Source organism: Plasmodium sp. gorilla clade G2 (assembly GCF_900097015.1).
Source record: "Plasmodium sp. gorilla clade G2 genome assembly, chromosome: 5".
NCBI classification, from domain to species: Eukaryota; Apicomplexa; class Aconoidasida; order Haemosporida; family Plasmodiidae; genus Plasmodium; species Plasmodium adleri (nom. inval.).
Window position 1 is genome coordinate 602,307 of NC_041697.1, and position 15,749 is coordinate 618,055.

Consider the following 15,749-nt stretch of genomic DNA (forward strand, 5'->3'; position numbering starts at 1 on the left):
ATTATCTTTTTAATGTTTTTATATATATAACATATATATATTGATATGGATTTTCTGGTATACCCCGAAATACATAACATATATTATTATATAAACTTTTAATTCTTTTATTGTTTTAAGATATCAATACAATATCTATATTGTAGTTGTTATGTGTTACATATTATGCGTTATATGTTTTTGGTCGTTTATGCATTTTAAAAAAATTTTGTTCACAAAAATATAATAACAACATTATGCATATATTTAATATATATATATATATATATATATATATATATATATTTAATATATATATATATATATATATTTTAAAGAAACAAGAATATTTACTCTACATAATAATAAAGGAATTATTAAAAAAAAAGGAAATTAAAAAATAGCATAATGCAATTTTTTTTTTATTTATTCTAATATATTAATATTACAATTATATATATATATTATATATTATATAATTTTGTATATACATTTACATATTGAATAAATGAAACAAATCTTATGACAACTTGATATAATAATTTTAATTAAGAATTTAGAATATATATTTAAAAAAAAAATAATTAGAATATTATAAATATTGGGTATAAGGATTAAGTCTTAAAAAATGTAAATATTAACTACCATTTTGATTTATTTTTATTATTACTATTATTTTTATTTATTTTATTATTTATTATTATTTTTTTTTTTTTGTGTTAAAGAATTGACAAAATAAATATAATTCCCTCCATAAAAGGAAATGATTGAACTTGTTATATGAATATTAAAATATATATAATACACATATAAATGTATATATATATAAATATTATATACATAATATAATATTTTTTATTGTAATTTTAAAAGAATAAAGAAAAGGAAAAATTTAAAACCCTCACCTAAAAAAAAAAATTATATTTTATTATATATATTATATATACTTTTATTCATATTTTATACTTTATTTTTTAATTTTATAATTTTCCAAATTATTTTATTACATTTTTATGAAATTATAAAAATCAATCCCATTTTTTTTTATTTTTATTTTTATATTTTTCATTTTTCTATTTTTTCATTAATTGAAGTATTTTATTTTAAAAAATAAAATAAATGGAAATTTTGAAAAAATAAAAAATAAAAACAAAACAACAGATATATATTTAAATAATTATGATGTAAATTTTATCTAACATTTTTTTGTATTATGTTATATATATATATAATATTATATATATATATTATAATAATATATATAAAATATACTGTTGCATATTTATAAATACATAATAATATATTTATAGTACATATATATATATATATATATATAATAGTATATATAAATATATGGTTAATTTTTTTCTTTTTTCTTTTTTCTTTCTTTTTCTTTTTCATTTTCTTTTTCTTTTTTTTTGATTTTAAAAGATGATATTAAATTTTTATTATGAAGAATTTTTAAAATTACGATAAAAAAAAAAAAAAAATTAAATAATTTATATAAAATATATGAAATGAACATAAACAGAAATAATATAACGATGAAGAATGTTAATATATATAATATTTTTGTGAATATAAAAAAGAAAAGAAAAAAAAAAAAAAAGAAAAAAAATATGTTAACAAATTAAAATATAATATTAATATAATTTTAATTTTATAAAAATGTATATATATATTTTTTAATTTGAATATAAATGTTACCCTTTCTTTATATTTCCTTTATATATATTTATAGTTTTATATATGTAATATAATATAATATAATATATTATATATATAATATAATATATATATATATTATTATATAATATATATTTATTTATTTTTCCATTTTGCTCTCTGTCTAAAAAAAAAAAAAAAAAATTGCAAGTTGTGGGCAGTATATATTTTTTCAAATCATAATTTTTAAAATGTACTAGAATTATTTAGAAAAATTTTTGTGATTAAAAAAATATATAAATAAATAAATATAATAATAGGAAATGAGATAGAAAAAATAAAGGCAATTTCAAAATGTAACAAAAAAAAAAAAAAAAAAAATATATATATATATAATATATATATATATATATATATATATATAATATATATTAATTTTTTATATTTCATTTTACATATTATATTATTTTATTTTTAATATTTATTTCTAAATAATAAAAAAAAAAAAAAAAAAAAAAATGGACACGTTATCTAATACAAATACCCCCAATAAAAATGTATTACTAGACAAGATACAGATTTTAAACTTATTTAAAATTCTTGATAATTTACCATTTGAACCCAAAAGTGATAAAGAAATATGGTAGGAATAACTTACGTGTATAAATAATATATAATAGGAATTGAGTGATTGTTTTAAATTTTAAATAATATGAACAGTTCATTTGAAAATATAATGTGATATTATATATATATATATATGTATATATTTTTATTTTATTTTATTTTATTTTATTTTTTTTTTTTTTTGCTCCTTAGGTATATAGTCAATAAAGAGTTCATAGATAATTTAAGATACTATGAGTGTGGAAAAAGTGACAGTTATTCAAATATTATAAATAATAAAATATTTTTAGAAGATTATAATAATGTAAATACAAAAAGTAGGATTGTCAAAGAATATGAAAATAGTAATGGCGTGGGTTTTCTTCTATACCCAGAAAAGGCTATAGAAATATTAGAAAAACATTTTATCTTTGATGTAAAAATTCCAAGAGCAGTATATGCTTATAAAACAAATAGAAAAGAAAAAATAATATATAAGGTTGATATCCAACCATTAAAAATTGTTGTATATTCAAAAAATCCTAATGAGCATTCTAACCCTTCAAAAATGAAAATTGTGATTTTAAGAAATGATACGGTTGAAAATGTTTTAAAAGAGGTACTTTTTTTTTTTTTTTTTTTCTTTAATTGACATTATGTGCATATATATAAATATATAAATATATTAAAATATAAATATATAAATATATAAATATATTAATATATAAATATATTAATATATATATTTTTTTTTCTCATATGTTTTGTTGTTTTATAGATTGTTGGAACTGTCGATAGTGCCACATTGCGTAAGAATTTATTTTATGCAGACGAATTAGACAACAAAAGAGAAAAGAATTGGAAAGGCTTATATATATTTAATTGTATTGAATATGCTTTATCAAAAAAAGTATGTGAATTTTGTATTGATGAGAATTCTTGTTTATTAATAACAAGCGAAAGACCTGATATAAAATGTATAATGAATAGAAGTAATAATAATGTAAGTTATAGTAAAAAGGAAGGACATAATAGAAGGATGGAAATTCATAGTGGATTAAAAAATAATAATAATGATGATGATGAAGAAAATACAAATGAATATTTGGATGGTGAGAACAATAATAATAATAGTATGAGTGAGATTGAAAAAAGAAGTATTAGTTATATATTTGATAAAGGAGGTGATCGTGGTCTTATAAATTTAGGAAATACATGTTTTTTAAATTCATCATTACAATGTTTATCTAAGATTTTAAAATTTTCAAATTATTTTTTGAGTGGTTCTTTTTGGAATCATATAAATTATTCAAATCCAGTTGGACAACATGGAAGATTAGCAAAAGCATATTATGAGACGTTAACTGAAATGTGGAAAATTAATAAAAGAGATTGTCCTTATGCACCTAAAGTTTTAAAAGAAGCCATAAGTGAAAAGAGAGATGAATTTTATGGATATCAACAACATGATTCACAAGAATTATTAGCATTTTTATTAGATGGATTACATGAAGATTTAAATTTGATTCGAAAAAAACCTTATTATGAAGAAAAGTTACAAGGAGGTGTTGATAAATTAGATGTTGATGTAGCTGAAGCTTCTTGGAATAGACATAAAGAAATTAATAATTCTATAATTGTCGATTTATTTCAAGGTCAATATAGATCAAGATTACAATGTCCTAAGTGTAAAAAAGTTAGTATAACATTTGATCCTTTTATGTATTTATCAATTCCATTACCTCCAAAAAAAAATCATCGAATATGGTTTCATGTAATACTTAGTAGAGATATTCCTATTGCTATTAGATTTTCTTGTACATTTAATGGTTCTCAAGAAGTATTAAAATTAAAGATTTTCTTTTTAAATATAATAAAAAATATGAAAAACAAGAAAAGAAATATATTATTACATAGTAAATCCATAATCAAAAATAATAAATATCCTCATGAGGGTAGCAATGCATTTAATTTTCATGCCAAGTTTTTAGATGATAATAAAAATGATTTATATGACGAAAATGAATATAACAATAATAATAATATTAATAGTAATAATATTAATAGTAATAATATTAATGATGATGTTAGTAATTATATTAAAGCTTTAAAAAATAAATCAAAAATTACCAACACTTTGAAAGAACAAGATATACAAATTATATATGAAACTATATGCTCTATGTGTAATATATCATCTATTGATGAATTAGAAGTTAATAATCTTTGTTTTCTTTATACAAAATTAAAAAATTTAGCATGTAATAATTTCTTTCAAGTGTTAAATAATTCCGATTTTGTAACAGAACCACATACAAGAAATGGTAAAGGAATTAGTCATATCTTTGTTTATATACTTCCTAAAATATTTAGTCATTTAATTGATAAAAATATTGATTTAAAAGTAGATGAATGTCTAGAAGTATTAACAAACTCCACTGTTACAACAAATAATACTAGTCTTAAAGATGAAGAAGATATAAATATAAGAACAGAAACAAATGATAAAAAAACAGTAAAAAATAAACATTGTACTAATAAAATTGTAAAAAAAAGAAAAGGATTATTATCTAACCCTTTAAGAAAAGGAACACTTGGACCAGATCATCAAAAATATTATCAAGAAGATGATGTCGAAGAAAATATAGAAAATACTAATGAAATAAATATACAACAAGAAGATAATAAAATTATAAATAATAATCATAATGATAATATTAAAAAAAATTCAAACGAATATATATCATATAATGATTTATTAAATGATCAAGCTTTTATAAATGATAATTATCATTATTTGAATGATAAATATTTTTCTGTTCTTATTGTTCCATTGTGTAAAGATGAACAACTTTTATATAAAATGAAAAATAATGATTTACCATTATTATATAATATTCCTTTTAATTACACACTAGAAGAATTATATAATAAGGTTAAATATTCATATAATAAAAATAATCATATAAAAACATCAATAATGAAAATGAATAGTTGTTTAAAGATGGAAAAAAATGACATGAGCAATTCATTATATCATAAGAATAAAAACGTTGAAAGTCCTAAAAAGGATAATACTTTAAATGGTACAGGTCATAATATTGATATCTATCAAAATGATGATAATAATAGTATGAATGTTAATGGTTGTAAAGGTATTGACACTTGTTACAACCTTGACGATAAAATTAATATTAATGGTAATAGTATTAATGGTAATGATATTAGTAATAAATATGCCAATAGTATGCTCAACGAATATAATAATAATAATAATGATAATAATAATAATAGTAATAATAATAATAATAATAATAATATTATAAATGATGAAGAGGATAATAGTTATGATGATTTCCTAGATAAGTTTAGTTTATATTTACCATGCTATAATTTAAAAGAAGAATGGAATCCGAAAGATAATTTAGGATTAGAATTAAAAAGAGATGGTACTTATTTATCAGATTATATAAAAAATTCTGAAGAAAAAAGACTTATCATAATATATTTAAATACTGTTAGTATGGAAGATGAATTATCATTAGATATTAAAACATTAACATTTGTCGATTTAGAAGAAAAATATGGTATCGATACTTGTTTAAAATTATTTTCAGAAGAAGAACATCTAGATGAAAATAATACATGGTATTGTAGTAATTGTAAATTACATGTACAGGCATATAAAAAATTAGATCTATTTCGTATGCCTATTATATTAATATTACATCTAAAAAGATTTAATAATACCAATAGATGGTTAAGAACAAAAATCGATTCATATGTATATTATCCACATAAAGAAAAAGAATATCTAAATATGGCACCATATATATTACCAGATGGATTAAAACATATGACAAAATTAAATCCAAAATATGCTCCACTCTATGAATTAATTGGAGTCAATTGTCATACAGGTAGCTTATGTGGAGGTCATTATTTTGCATATGTTAAATTAAATGATCAGTGGTATAACTTTAATGATTCATGTGTATCTACTATTGATGAAGCTGAAGTTAATACAAAAAATGCTTACCTATTATTTTATCAGTTAATATCTCATAAGAATGAGAAATTTTCAGGATATGCTCAAACCAGAAATTTGGATGAACAACAGGCAATCCTTATGGCAAACGCAAGTTATTATAATTAAAAACACATTCTTCACAAATGAATAATAAAAATAAATATATATATATATATATATATATATATATATAATAAATGAATGTTTTATGTTTTGTATATATATAGATATTTACATATATATATATTGTATATATGTATATATGTTTATATATCATCCTATTTATAATTTTTTTTTAATTAAAGCATTTCTAATTAATACAACCATAACTTCTTTATATGTGTAAATCTTTAATTTTAATATATATATATATATATATATATATGTATATTTTTTTTCTTTTTTTTTTTTTTTTTTTTTTTTAATATATCTTTATAAATTTAAAAAAAATTTTGTATAAATCATTTTTGTAATTTTATGAACAAAAGTTTTTTATTTTAATTAATTATATTATGCTTATATATAATATATATTTATATATAAAAAATGTGTAATTTGTATGTCATTCATATATCATTTTTATTTTATATAATCTATTGTTTTAAAAATAAATAAATATATATATATATATATATATATATATTTTTACTTATCATATTGTATACATAATATATTCCTTATATGCTCATTTTGTTTTATGTATGGCAATTTCTTTGAAATATTCTATAATTTCTTTGTTAAAAAAATAAAAGGTGAACACGTATATATTATACCTACATATATATATATATATATATATATATGTTATATATATTATATAATTTTCTATTTTTTTTACTATTTAAAATTTTTTTTTTTTTTTTGTTTCATTTTATGTTGTTATCAATTTACGATTACATATATATATTATATATATATGTATATTTATTTATTTATTATATCCCTAACTTAAAACTGACCGCAGGTTATTTTTTTTTTATATGAGTAAATATTTTTGTCAATTTAGAAAAAAGGAAATAAATAAATAAATAAAATATCAAATAAAAATGATTAATATATATATATATATATATATATATATAAATGTTCTATATATATCATTTCTTTTTAACATTTCCTATATATAAGTTATATATATTTTTTGCGTTTTTCTTTTAATATATATATATATAATATATATATATATACATATATTTATGTATATATGAAAAAATAATGTTATGTTGTAGCTATAATATGAAAAATTATGGAAAAAAAAAAAAAAAATTTACATATATATATATTTTTTTATATATTAAATATAAGTAAGATATAAAGGAAAGATGTTTTCATTCATCGTCCACACTATGATTATTCATGTTATTAGATGATATTTCATGTGAACGTTTATGTTTAATTTGCTTGCTAATAATTGTTAGTGAATTCAAGAATTCTTTTTGTTGTTCTTCGTTATATGCACTTGGTATTTTTTTAATTTCTATGTTTTTTGCTAATACTTTCAAGAGGAAAAAAATATCATCATAACATTTGGATTCATCTATATATCTATTCAAATAATGAATTGCCATGTAATATTCTTGGAATGTTATATTCTGTAATTCATAAGCTAAGTTTGCAAGACAATTATCTCTTAAATCTTGTAGTATATATTTTATGGTTCCTTTTTGAAATTGTAGAATATGTTCTGATAAATAATATAAAGAAAGTAATGAGGTTGGAGATGTGCACAACGAGGAATTTTTTTCACAACAAGAATGATTATTATTCATACCACATATATTATTATGATTATTCATATCACATATATTATTATGATTATTCATTCCACATATATTATTATGATTATTCATATCACATATATTATTATGATTATTCATATCACATATATTATTATTATTCTTCATATCACATATATTATTATTCATTTCTCTATTAATTGAAACATTGCAACATGGACTTTTGTTATTGATTTCATTCTTATACTGACTACATATAGATTTATTATCTTCCCATTGATCATTTGATATATTATTAGAATGATCATTTGATATATTATTAGATTGATATTTTGATATATTATTAGAATGATCATTTGATATATTATTAGGTTGATCATTTAATATATTATTAGGTTGATCATTTAATATATTATTAGATTTATCATTTAATATATTTTTAGATTCATCATTTGGTATATTATTCATTTGGTTAGTTGATAAATTATTTACTTGACAATTGGTATGACATCCAGCTAAAAAGTTCACCTGACAATTTGTATGAATACTTGTATGAACATTAGTATGAACATTCGTGTGAACATTTGTATGAACATTTGTATGAACATTTGTATGACAATTTGAGTAACAATTTGAGTGACAATTAGAATAACAACGTGTAGGACTGTTCATTTGATTTTCCAGTGTATCATTTATATGTCTTATGTTATTTGTATTAATATCATTATTATTTTCTACTGTTGCATGTAATATATGACTTGGTGATTCATCGTTGTTAATATTCATAATATAACCAGAATTTGGATAATCCATTTTATTAATTTGTGTTACATTGTTTAGATCATTTTTATTTGATAACATATAATCTGATAATCGATTAAAATCTTTTGTTTTAAAATTATTAATTTTTTTTAAGGCTTCATTATAATGTCTTTTCTGTTTTTCATTACTATCAATAATAGTAGAATTATTTTTATTATTATTCTTTTTATTATTTTTTTTATTTTCACAATAATACATATCTTTCTTTTCATCATTTTCAAATAAAGTAATATAATATTCTTTTGGAAATATAGTACTACAGAAATTTATATCACTACTAGAATATTCAATACATTCTGGATTCTTTTTTAATTTTTTATATAAATTATATGCCTTTCTACATTCTATAGCCATTTTTTTTGCTTCTAAATATCCATATTGTTTTACTGGGTAATATTTTGCACATCTCCTACCATGAGATGTATACCATGTTGCTTTCCATCTAAATTGTTTTCTATCATAATGAACACCTACTATTCTTGAGTTTATATCATCACTACTATCTTCTTTATTATCTTTATCTACCATAATTTTATTTATACGTTCTTGATTATATGGAGAATTCATTGTATTGTATTTTTGAAGATCCAAGTTCTTTTTATTTGTCTCTTTATTAATATTTGATGATAAATTATTAAAATGATCTAGACCGTTTACTATATTGCAATATTTATTTATATCTTTTAATATATTATATGCATTTATATTCATATTATTAACTGACACGTTCTTATCATTATTACATGATGTATTTTCAATCATATCCTTTATTTCCATATTTTTCATATGTTGTTCTAAATCAACCTTCATATCATTATTACTACCAATCATTTTGTTCTTATATAACATATTTAATCTTTCAATATCATTTTCTTTATACATCCCTTTTTCTAGAAAAGCATTTATTTTATCCTTATCCATATTCATAATATCCAATGATCTTTTTTTTGGTTTTTTTTTGTTTAAAATTTTTTCATCTCCATTAAATGAACTAATCATCATATCGTCTTTGTATTCATTTGGATCTTCACTTTTTTTATTAACGGAACATTCATTATTATTATAATAATAATTATCATCATCATTATTACGATTATTAATATTATAATTGTGATAATTATTTTGATAATTATTGTGATAATTATTGTGATAATTATTGAGATTATTATTTTGATTATTATTTTGATTATTATTGTGATTATCATTATGTTCATTGTTAAGATTATATGGCATACATCCCTTATTGTCATACAACATACTATTATTAGATGATAAATTATCTACATTCTTATAACCCGAAGAGGTAGATGATATACATGAACCTGCCGATTTTAGAGATAAACGACCTGGAGAATTATTTCCTATCATGTCCCTTTCACTATTCATTGGATAATTCATCTGATTATTTATTTCAATATCAGTTGGATTATTTTTTTCTTTCTGATTATTTTTTATTTTTCTCCTTTTATTATTATTATCATCTTCATCTTCATCGTATTCATTTATATTTACCTGTTGATTATTATCTATTCTTCTTTTTAGAATATCTAGAATGATAGAATTGTTCATGTATTTTCTATATGCATGTAAGTCATTATTATACACATTTGATAATAATACATTATTATTTATATCTGTATCAGCATATTTTTTATTGTCTTCATTAACGATACTACTCTCATCTTTATTTATAACATTCATATTGATTTTATCCTTGCATTTGTTTTGGTAGATACTTAGATAATATTCTCTCAATTTATTAATATCTACAGATAAGTTCAAATTATTATTATCATCATTATTATTATTATTATTATTATTATTGTTGTTATTATTACTGTTCATGTTATTATCATTTAATACATTAGATGAATCATTATTCTTTTCGCCCTTATATATGTTTGTGTTTTCAAAAGTAGAGTCACACATTTTACTATCATCAAAATTATTTTCTACAATGTTTTTTCCAACATTTAAATAATCCATAGACTTTATGTTATTGCAATTTTTTAAACTATCTGAAGAGACATTAATTTTATGTTCCAATATGGCTTGTAAATTTTTAAGATTATTTGTTCTATCATTTATATGACCAAAAGGGTTTTCCATATTATTTTTTTTATTAACATCGTAATTATTAGATATAGAATCATAAATAGATGAGGGAATATCTTTATTTATTTGTCTATTTATTTTATCTTTAATATTATATTGTGCATCATTATGTAAAGCACTGTCATAATTTTTCTGTATGCTAATGTTATTACTATTATTAATATGAGTACTACCACTGAAACTGTTAGCACTATCAGGATTTATATGAACAGTAGTACTATCAACACTATTGCTATAATGAAGGCTATTACTACTATTAATTTTGTTAATAATATTATTATTATTTTTAATATTATTATAATTCATATGATCAATTTGATCACTTTTTTGTTCAACATTATAATTTGCATGAACTATATTTCCATCTTCATCCATATTATTATTTATTTTTCTCTTTTGATTAATAATGCGTAGATATTTCTCTATATTGTTAATTATTTCACTTTGATTTATATTATGGGCATTCACATTTTCATCTTCTTTTATATTTCCATCATCTTTTATATTTCCATCATCATTTATATTTCCATCATCTTTTATATTTCCATCATCATTTACATTTTGATCTTCATTTACATTTTGATCATCATTCACATTTTGATCTTCATTTATATTTTGTGCATTAATATTTCCATCTTCGTTTATATTTTCCTGTTCATTTATATTTGCACTTTTCTTGTTATAATTTTTCTTAGGTCCTTTTTTTAATTTCATAGAGGTACTACTAATACTACTACTACTACCACCATTTTGTGTGTTATCATTTTTTGTTTTATTATTTTGTTGATTAGCTCTATAAGCTTGTTCAAACGTTAAGGCTTCTTCAGGTATTTTCTGATGAATCTTACAATATATAGCTAGACGTCTTGCATAATCAAAACCAAAGAGTTTAATAGGAAAATATTTCGCTACTCTTTTACCATCTTCAATCCAATTGACACTCCATCTTTGTTGATATCTATCAAAATATACACCTTGAACCATTGGAAATTTCTTTGCTCTTTTTACCATTTGTTCAGTTAACAAAGCTTTATGTAATTTATATTGGGAACCTCCTTTTTTACTTGGTAAATGTCTTAATGTATCTAAATATTTAAACATTTCTCTTTCATCCATAGTATCATTAAATAATAAAGGGATATTATTTTCATTATTTACTAATGAAGAATTCTCATCTTCTTTTTCATTTGTGTTTTCATTTGTAATACTTGATTTTATATCTTCATTTAATTTTAAATTATTTCTTATTTCAGGTTTTTTAGATAATGATTCTTCTTCATTGTTTTTATATATTTCTACTATTTCATTATTATCATCTTCACAATGATTATACATTTTGTCCTCTTGTTGGTTATACATTTTATCATCTTGTTGATTATATGTTTTATTCTTCATATCATGATGCTCATCATTATCATTTCTTTGTTTTTCATTACTTTCCTTTTCAATTTTTTCTTTTTCTTTTTCATTTCTTTTCTTTTCACTTTTTTCTCTTTTTTTTAACCACCTTTCCTCTTTTTTGGAATCATTCATATTTTTTACTTTATCATAATTGGGGTTATTTTTTTCACTTTTTTTTCTTAATTCTTCTGACCACAAGCTGATACATTTTTTCGCTGCTTTTCTTTGTGGTCTTTTAAAATAAATTGCATTATTTTGTTTGTCCAAATAGCTATTACTTTTATGTTCTTCTAATTCTTCTTGTTTATTTTTTTTCTTCTCATCATCATCATCATCGATAAGTTCATCATCCATTTTATCATCTTCATCATTATTCTGATGATCATCATTACTTTGATTATCATCATTATTGTTATGATAATTGTCGTGGTTATTATTATAATTGTTACTACTACTACTATTATTATTATTATAATTTTCGTTGTTATTATTATTGTTATTATTATTGTTATTATTATTGTTATTATTATTGTCATTATTGTTTCTATTCCATTCTTGTCCTTTCTCTACATCTCTCATTACACTTAACATAGATATTCTAGAATTTATATTCATACTCATATCTTCTCGCTCTTCATGTTGCGAATTCATATCATGCATATTTTCATATAATACATTATTCGCTTTATTTTTAAAAGAAGTATATTCCTCATCCACTAGATATTCATTGTTATCATATTCAGTTGGAACATCTATTACGTTATGCAAACGTTGTGTATTAATCTTATTATTATTATTATTATTATTGTGATTATTTATTTTATCTTGATATATCATATTGTCATCAATTTCTTTTTCATTCTTATTATACATATATTTCCTTTCATTATACTCATTTCTTATTTTAATACTTTTTTCAATATAATCATTTAAAGGTTCTTTCATTTTTATAGCTTTACCAGTAGTATCTTCATCACCATCATATATAGAGCCCATCCCTTTTTTATTTCTTAAATATATTTGGTTCTTTTCTATCATATTACTATATACATATTTATCATGGCCTTCCTCGATTTTATTTTTATAGGATAGATCTGATATGTTTCCATCCTTAAAATATTTATTTTCTACATATTTCTTCTCTAAAGAAATATCATCAATATATATATTATTTTTTAATAAATCACATGGATATTCGTCTTCTTCCATATTAAAACTATTATCATTATTATTATCATCATCATCATTATTATTATTATTATTATATGTAATTTTTTTATTATATTCCTTTTTTATATTCATGTGTCCTGTTTCATCATGGGTTAATATATTTGGTTCCTCATCATTGTTTTCTTCAAAAGATATAATATTATCATTTATTATGGAATTATTCATATCATCATAGTGGTTAATTCCATAATTCTTTTCACATATATCTTCATCTAACTCATGTTGATAATCATCATATAGATTTGCATCTTTATGAAATATATTTTTATTCATGTTATGAGAATACTCATTGGTTTTTATATTTTTTGGTACATTCATTCCTTCTTCGTTTATAACATCACAATAATAATTATTCCTATTATTATAGTAAATAACATCACTATTATTCTGTAAAGATCCCTCTTTTATTTTTCCTGCATATAAAATAGAAGAATGCTCATTACTAATTTTATCAACACCTGCATTTATTCTAATATTCTTTAAATCGTTTGTGAGGTCACGATATTTTTCATCATCTTTAAAATTATCATTATTATTTATAATATTTTCAACATGTTCCATATTATTAATTAAAAAAATATCATTTTTTAAATCATAATTTAAATCATTATTATTATTATATATATTATTTTCATTTAGTCCTTTTTCTATTTTCATGTTACCTATATATTCAAAATCATTAGTCTTGGCATCAATAATTTTCATTTCATAATATGAAGAATCATCATAATTATTTTTGTTTCTACCATCTTTTTTATTTAATTTATTTTTAGTTCGTATTAAAGAATTTATATTCTTATCCTTCAGTTGACTAATATATAAATCATAATCCTTTTTATTTATTCCTATTTTAATACCACCACTATTAGAACTAACCATGGAAGAATTATCATTTATTAAATTTATGTTATTCATATTATTTAATATTTCAATATCTTCTTCCTCATCCTTTTTATCTGCACTTAAGTTTTCTATATTGATGAAATAATTACTATTGTCTAACTCCATTTTTATGAACACCAATTATATATATATATATATATATTATGTAAGATAAAAAAAATGGGACGATAAAAATATATATAAATGAATATATGGATAAAAATAAATATAAATAAATAAATATATATGTATGTATGTATTTATGTATAGGTATACAAAATAAAATTAAAGGGATAAACTATTCAATATATATATATATATATATATATATATATTTACATATAATTCTTATTTTTAATAATACTTAAAAAATTATCAATAAATCAAAATATTATAACATGCTATAAATAAATGGAAAAAATTTTTTCTTTCTCTTTTTTTTTTTAAATAAAATATACTTTTCATTATTTAGATATAAAGGCTATTCTTTTTCTATACTTATTTTATTTTTACATATATCTTTTTTTTTTTTTTTTTTTTTTTTTTTTTTTTTTTTATTATTATATATAAATAAAATATATGTATAATATATATATATGTTAAAATAGGATTGTACGAAAATTCTGTCTAATAATATTCTGTTCTACACAGATCTCTGTACAACCAAAAAAAAAAAAAAAAAAATATTAAATAAAATAAAATTCACACATATATATATGTATTTATTTATTATTAATTTATTGTTATTCTTTTTTTTTCTTTCTTTTTATTTAATCTTCTCATAGGAAGATTTATATACTTCAATATATAATATATGTATATATATATATATATATATATACTATATATTCAATTATAAAAATAATGAATACACTTAATTATATAGCAGACTTATTTTATTCCATATAAATATGTATATATATATATATATATATATATATATATATATATATATATATATATGCTTAATATAGTAGCATTAATTGTATTTATGAATATGTAAACAACATATTTCATTTCATGTTTCTATACATATAAAAGTATTTTTATATATAATTTTGTATAAATATATATATTGTATAAATAAAAAAAAAAAAAAAAAAACCTTAGACAATAAAGTAAGGTAATATAATAAATAATATATATCTCTTATTATATATATATATATATATATATAAATATATATATATATTCCCAGGAATATATAAAATGTACATAAAAAAATACAAATTAAAATAATTCATATAGTAATAATCATTTGCTAATATGAACTATATTTATAT

General features: G+C 19.2%; 2 protein-coding genes across 2 annotated transcripts; one reads left to right on the forward strand and one right to left on the reverse strand.

The window, feature by feature from the left end:
- Positions 1-2,162: 2,162 nt before the first annotated feature.
- PADL01_0515700 (ubiquitin carboxyl-terminal hydrolase 2, putative) lies at positions 2,163-6,406 on the forward strand (the record flags this gene model as incomplete). The annotated part of the gene is made up of 3 exons (XM_028685520.1): positions 2,163-2,287; positions 2,464-2,869; positions 3,029-6,406. 3 exons carry the CDS (start codon positions 2,163-2,165, stop codon positions 6,404-6,406), a joined length of 3,909 nt encoding a protein of 1,302 aa, XP_028537011.1.
- A 1,202-nt stretch (positions 6,407-7,608) lies between these two features.
- On the reverse strand, positions 7,609-14,592 carry PADL01_0515800 (transcription factor with AP2 domain(s); the record flags this gene model as incomplete). The annotated part of the gene is made up of 1 exon (XM_028685521.1): positions 7,609-14,592. The coding sequence occupies one exon, from the start codon at positions 14,590-14,592 to the stop codon at positions 7,609-7,611; it is 6,984 nt and encodes a 2,327-aa protein (XP_028537012.1).
- Positions 14,593-15,749: the final 1,157 nt, after the last annotated feature.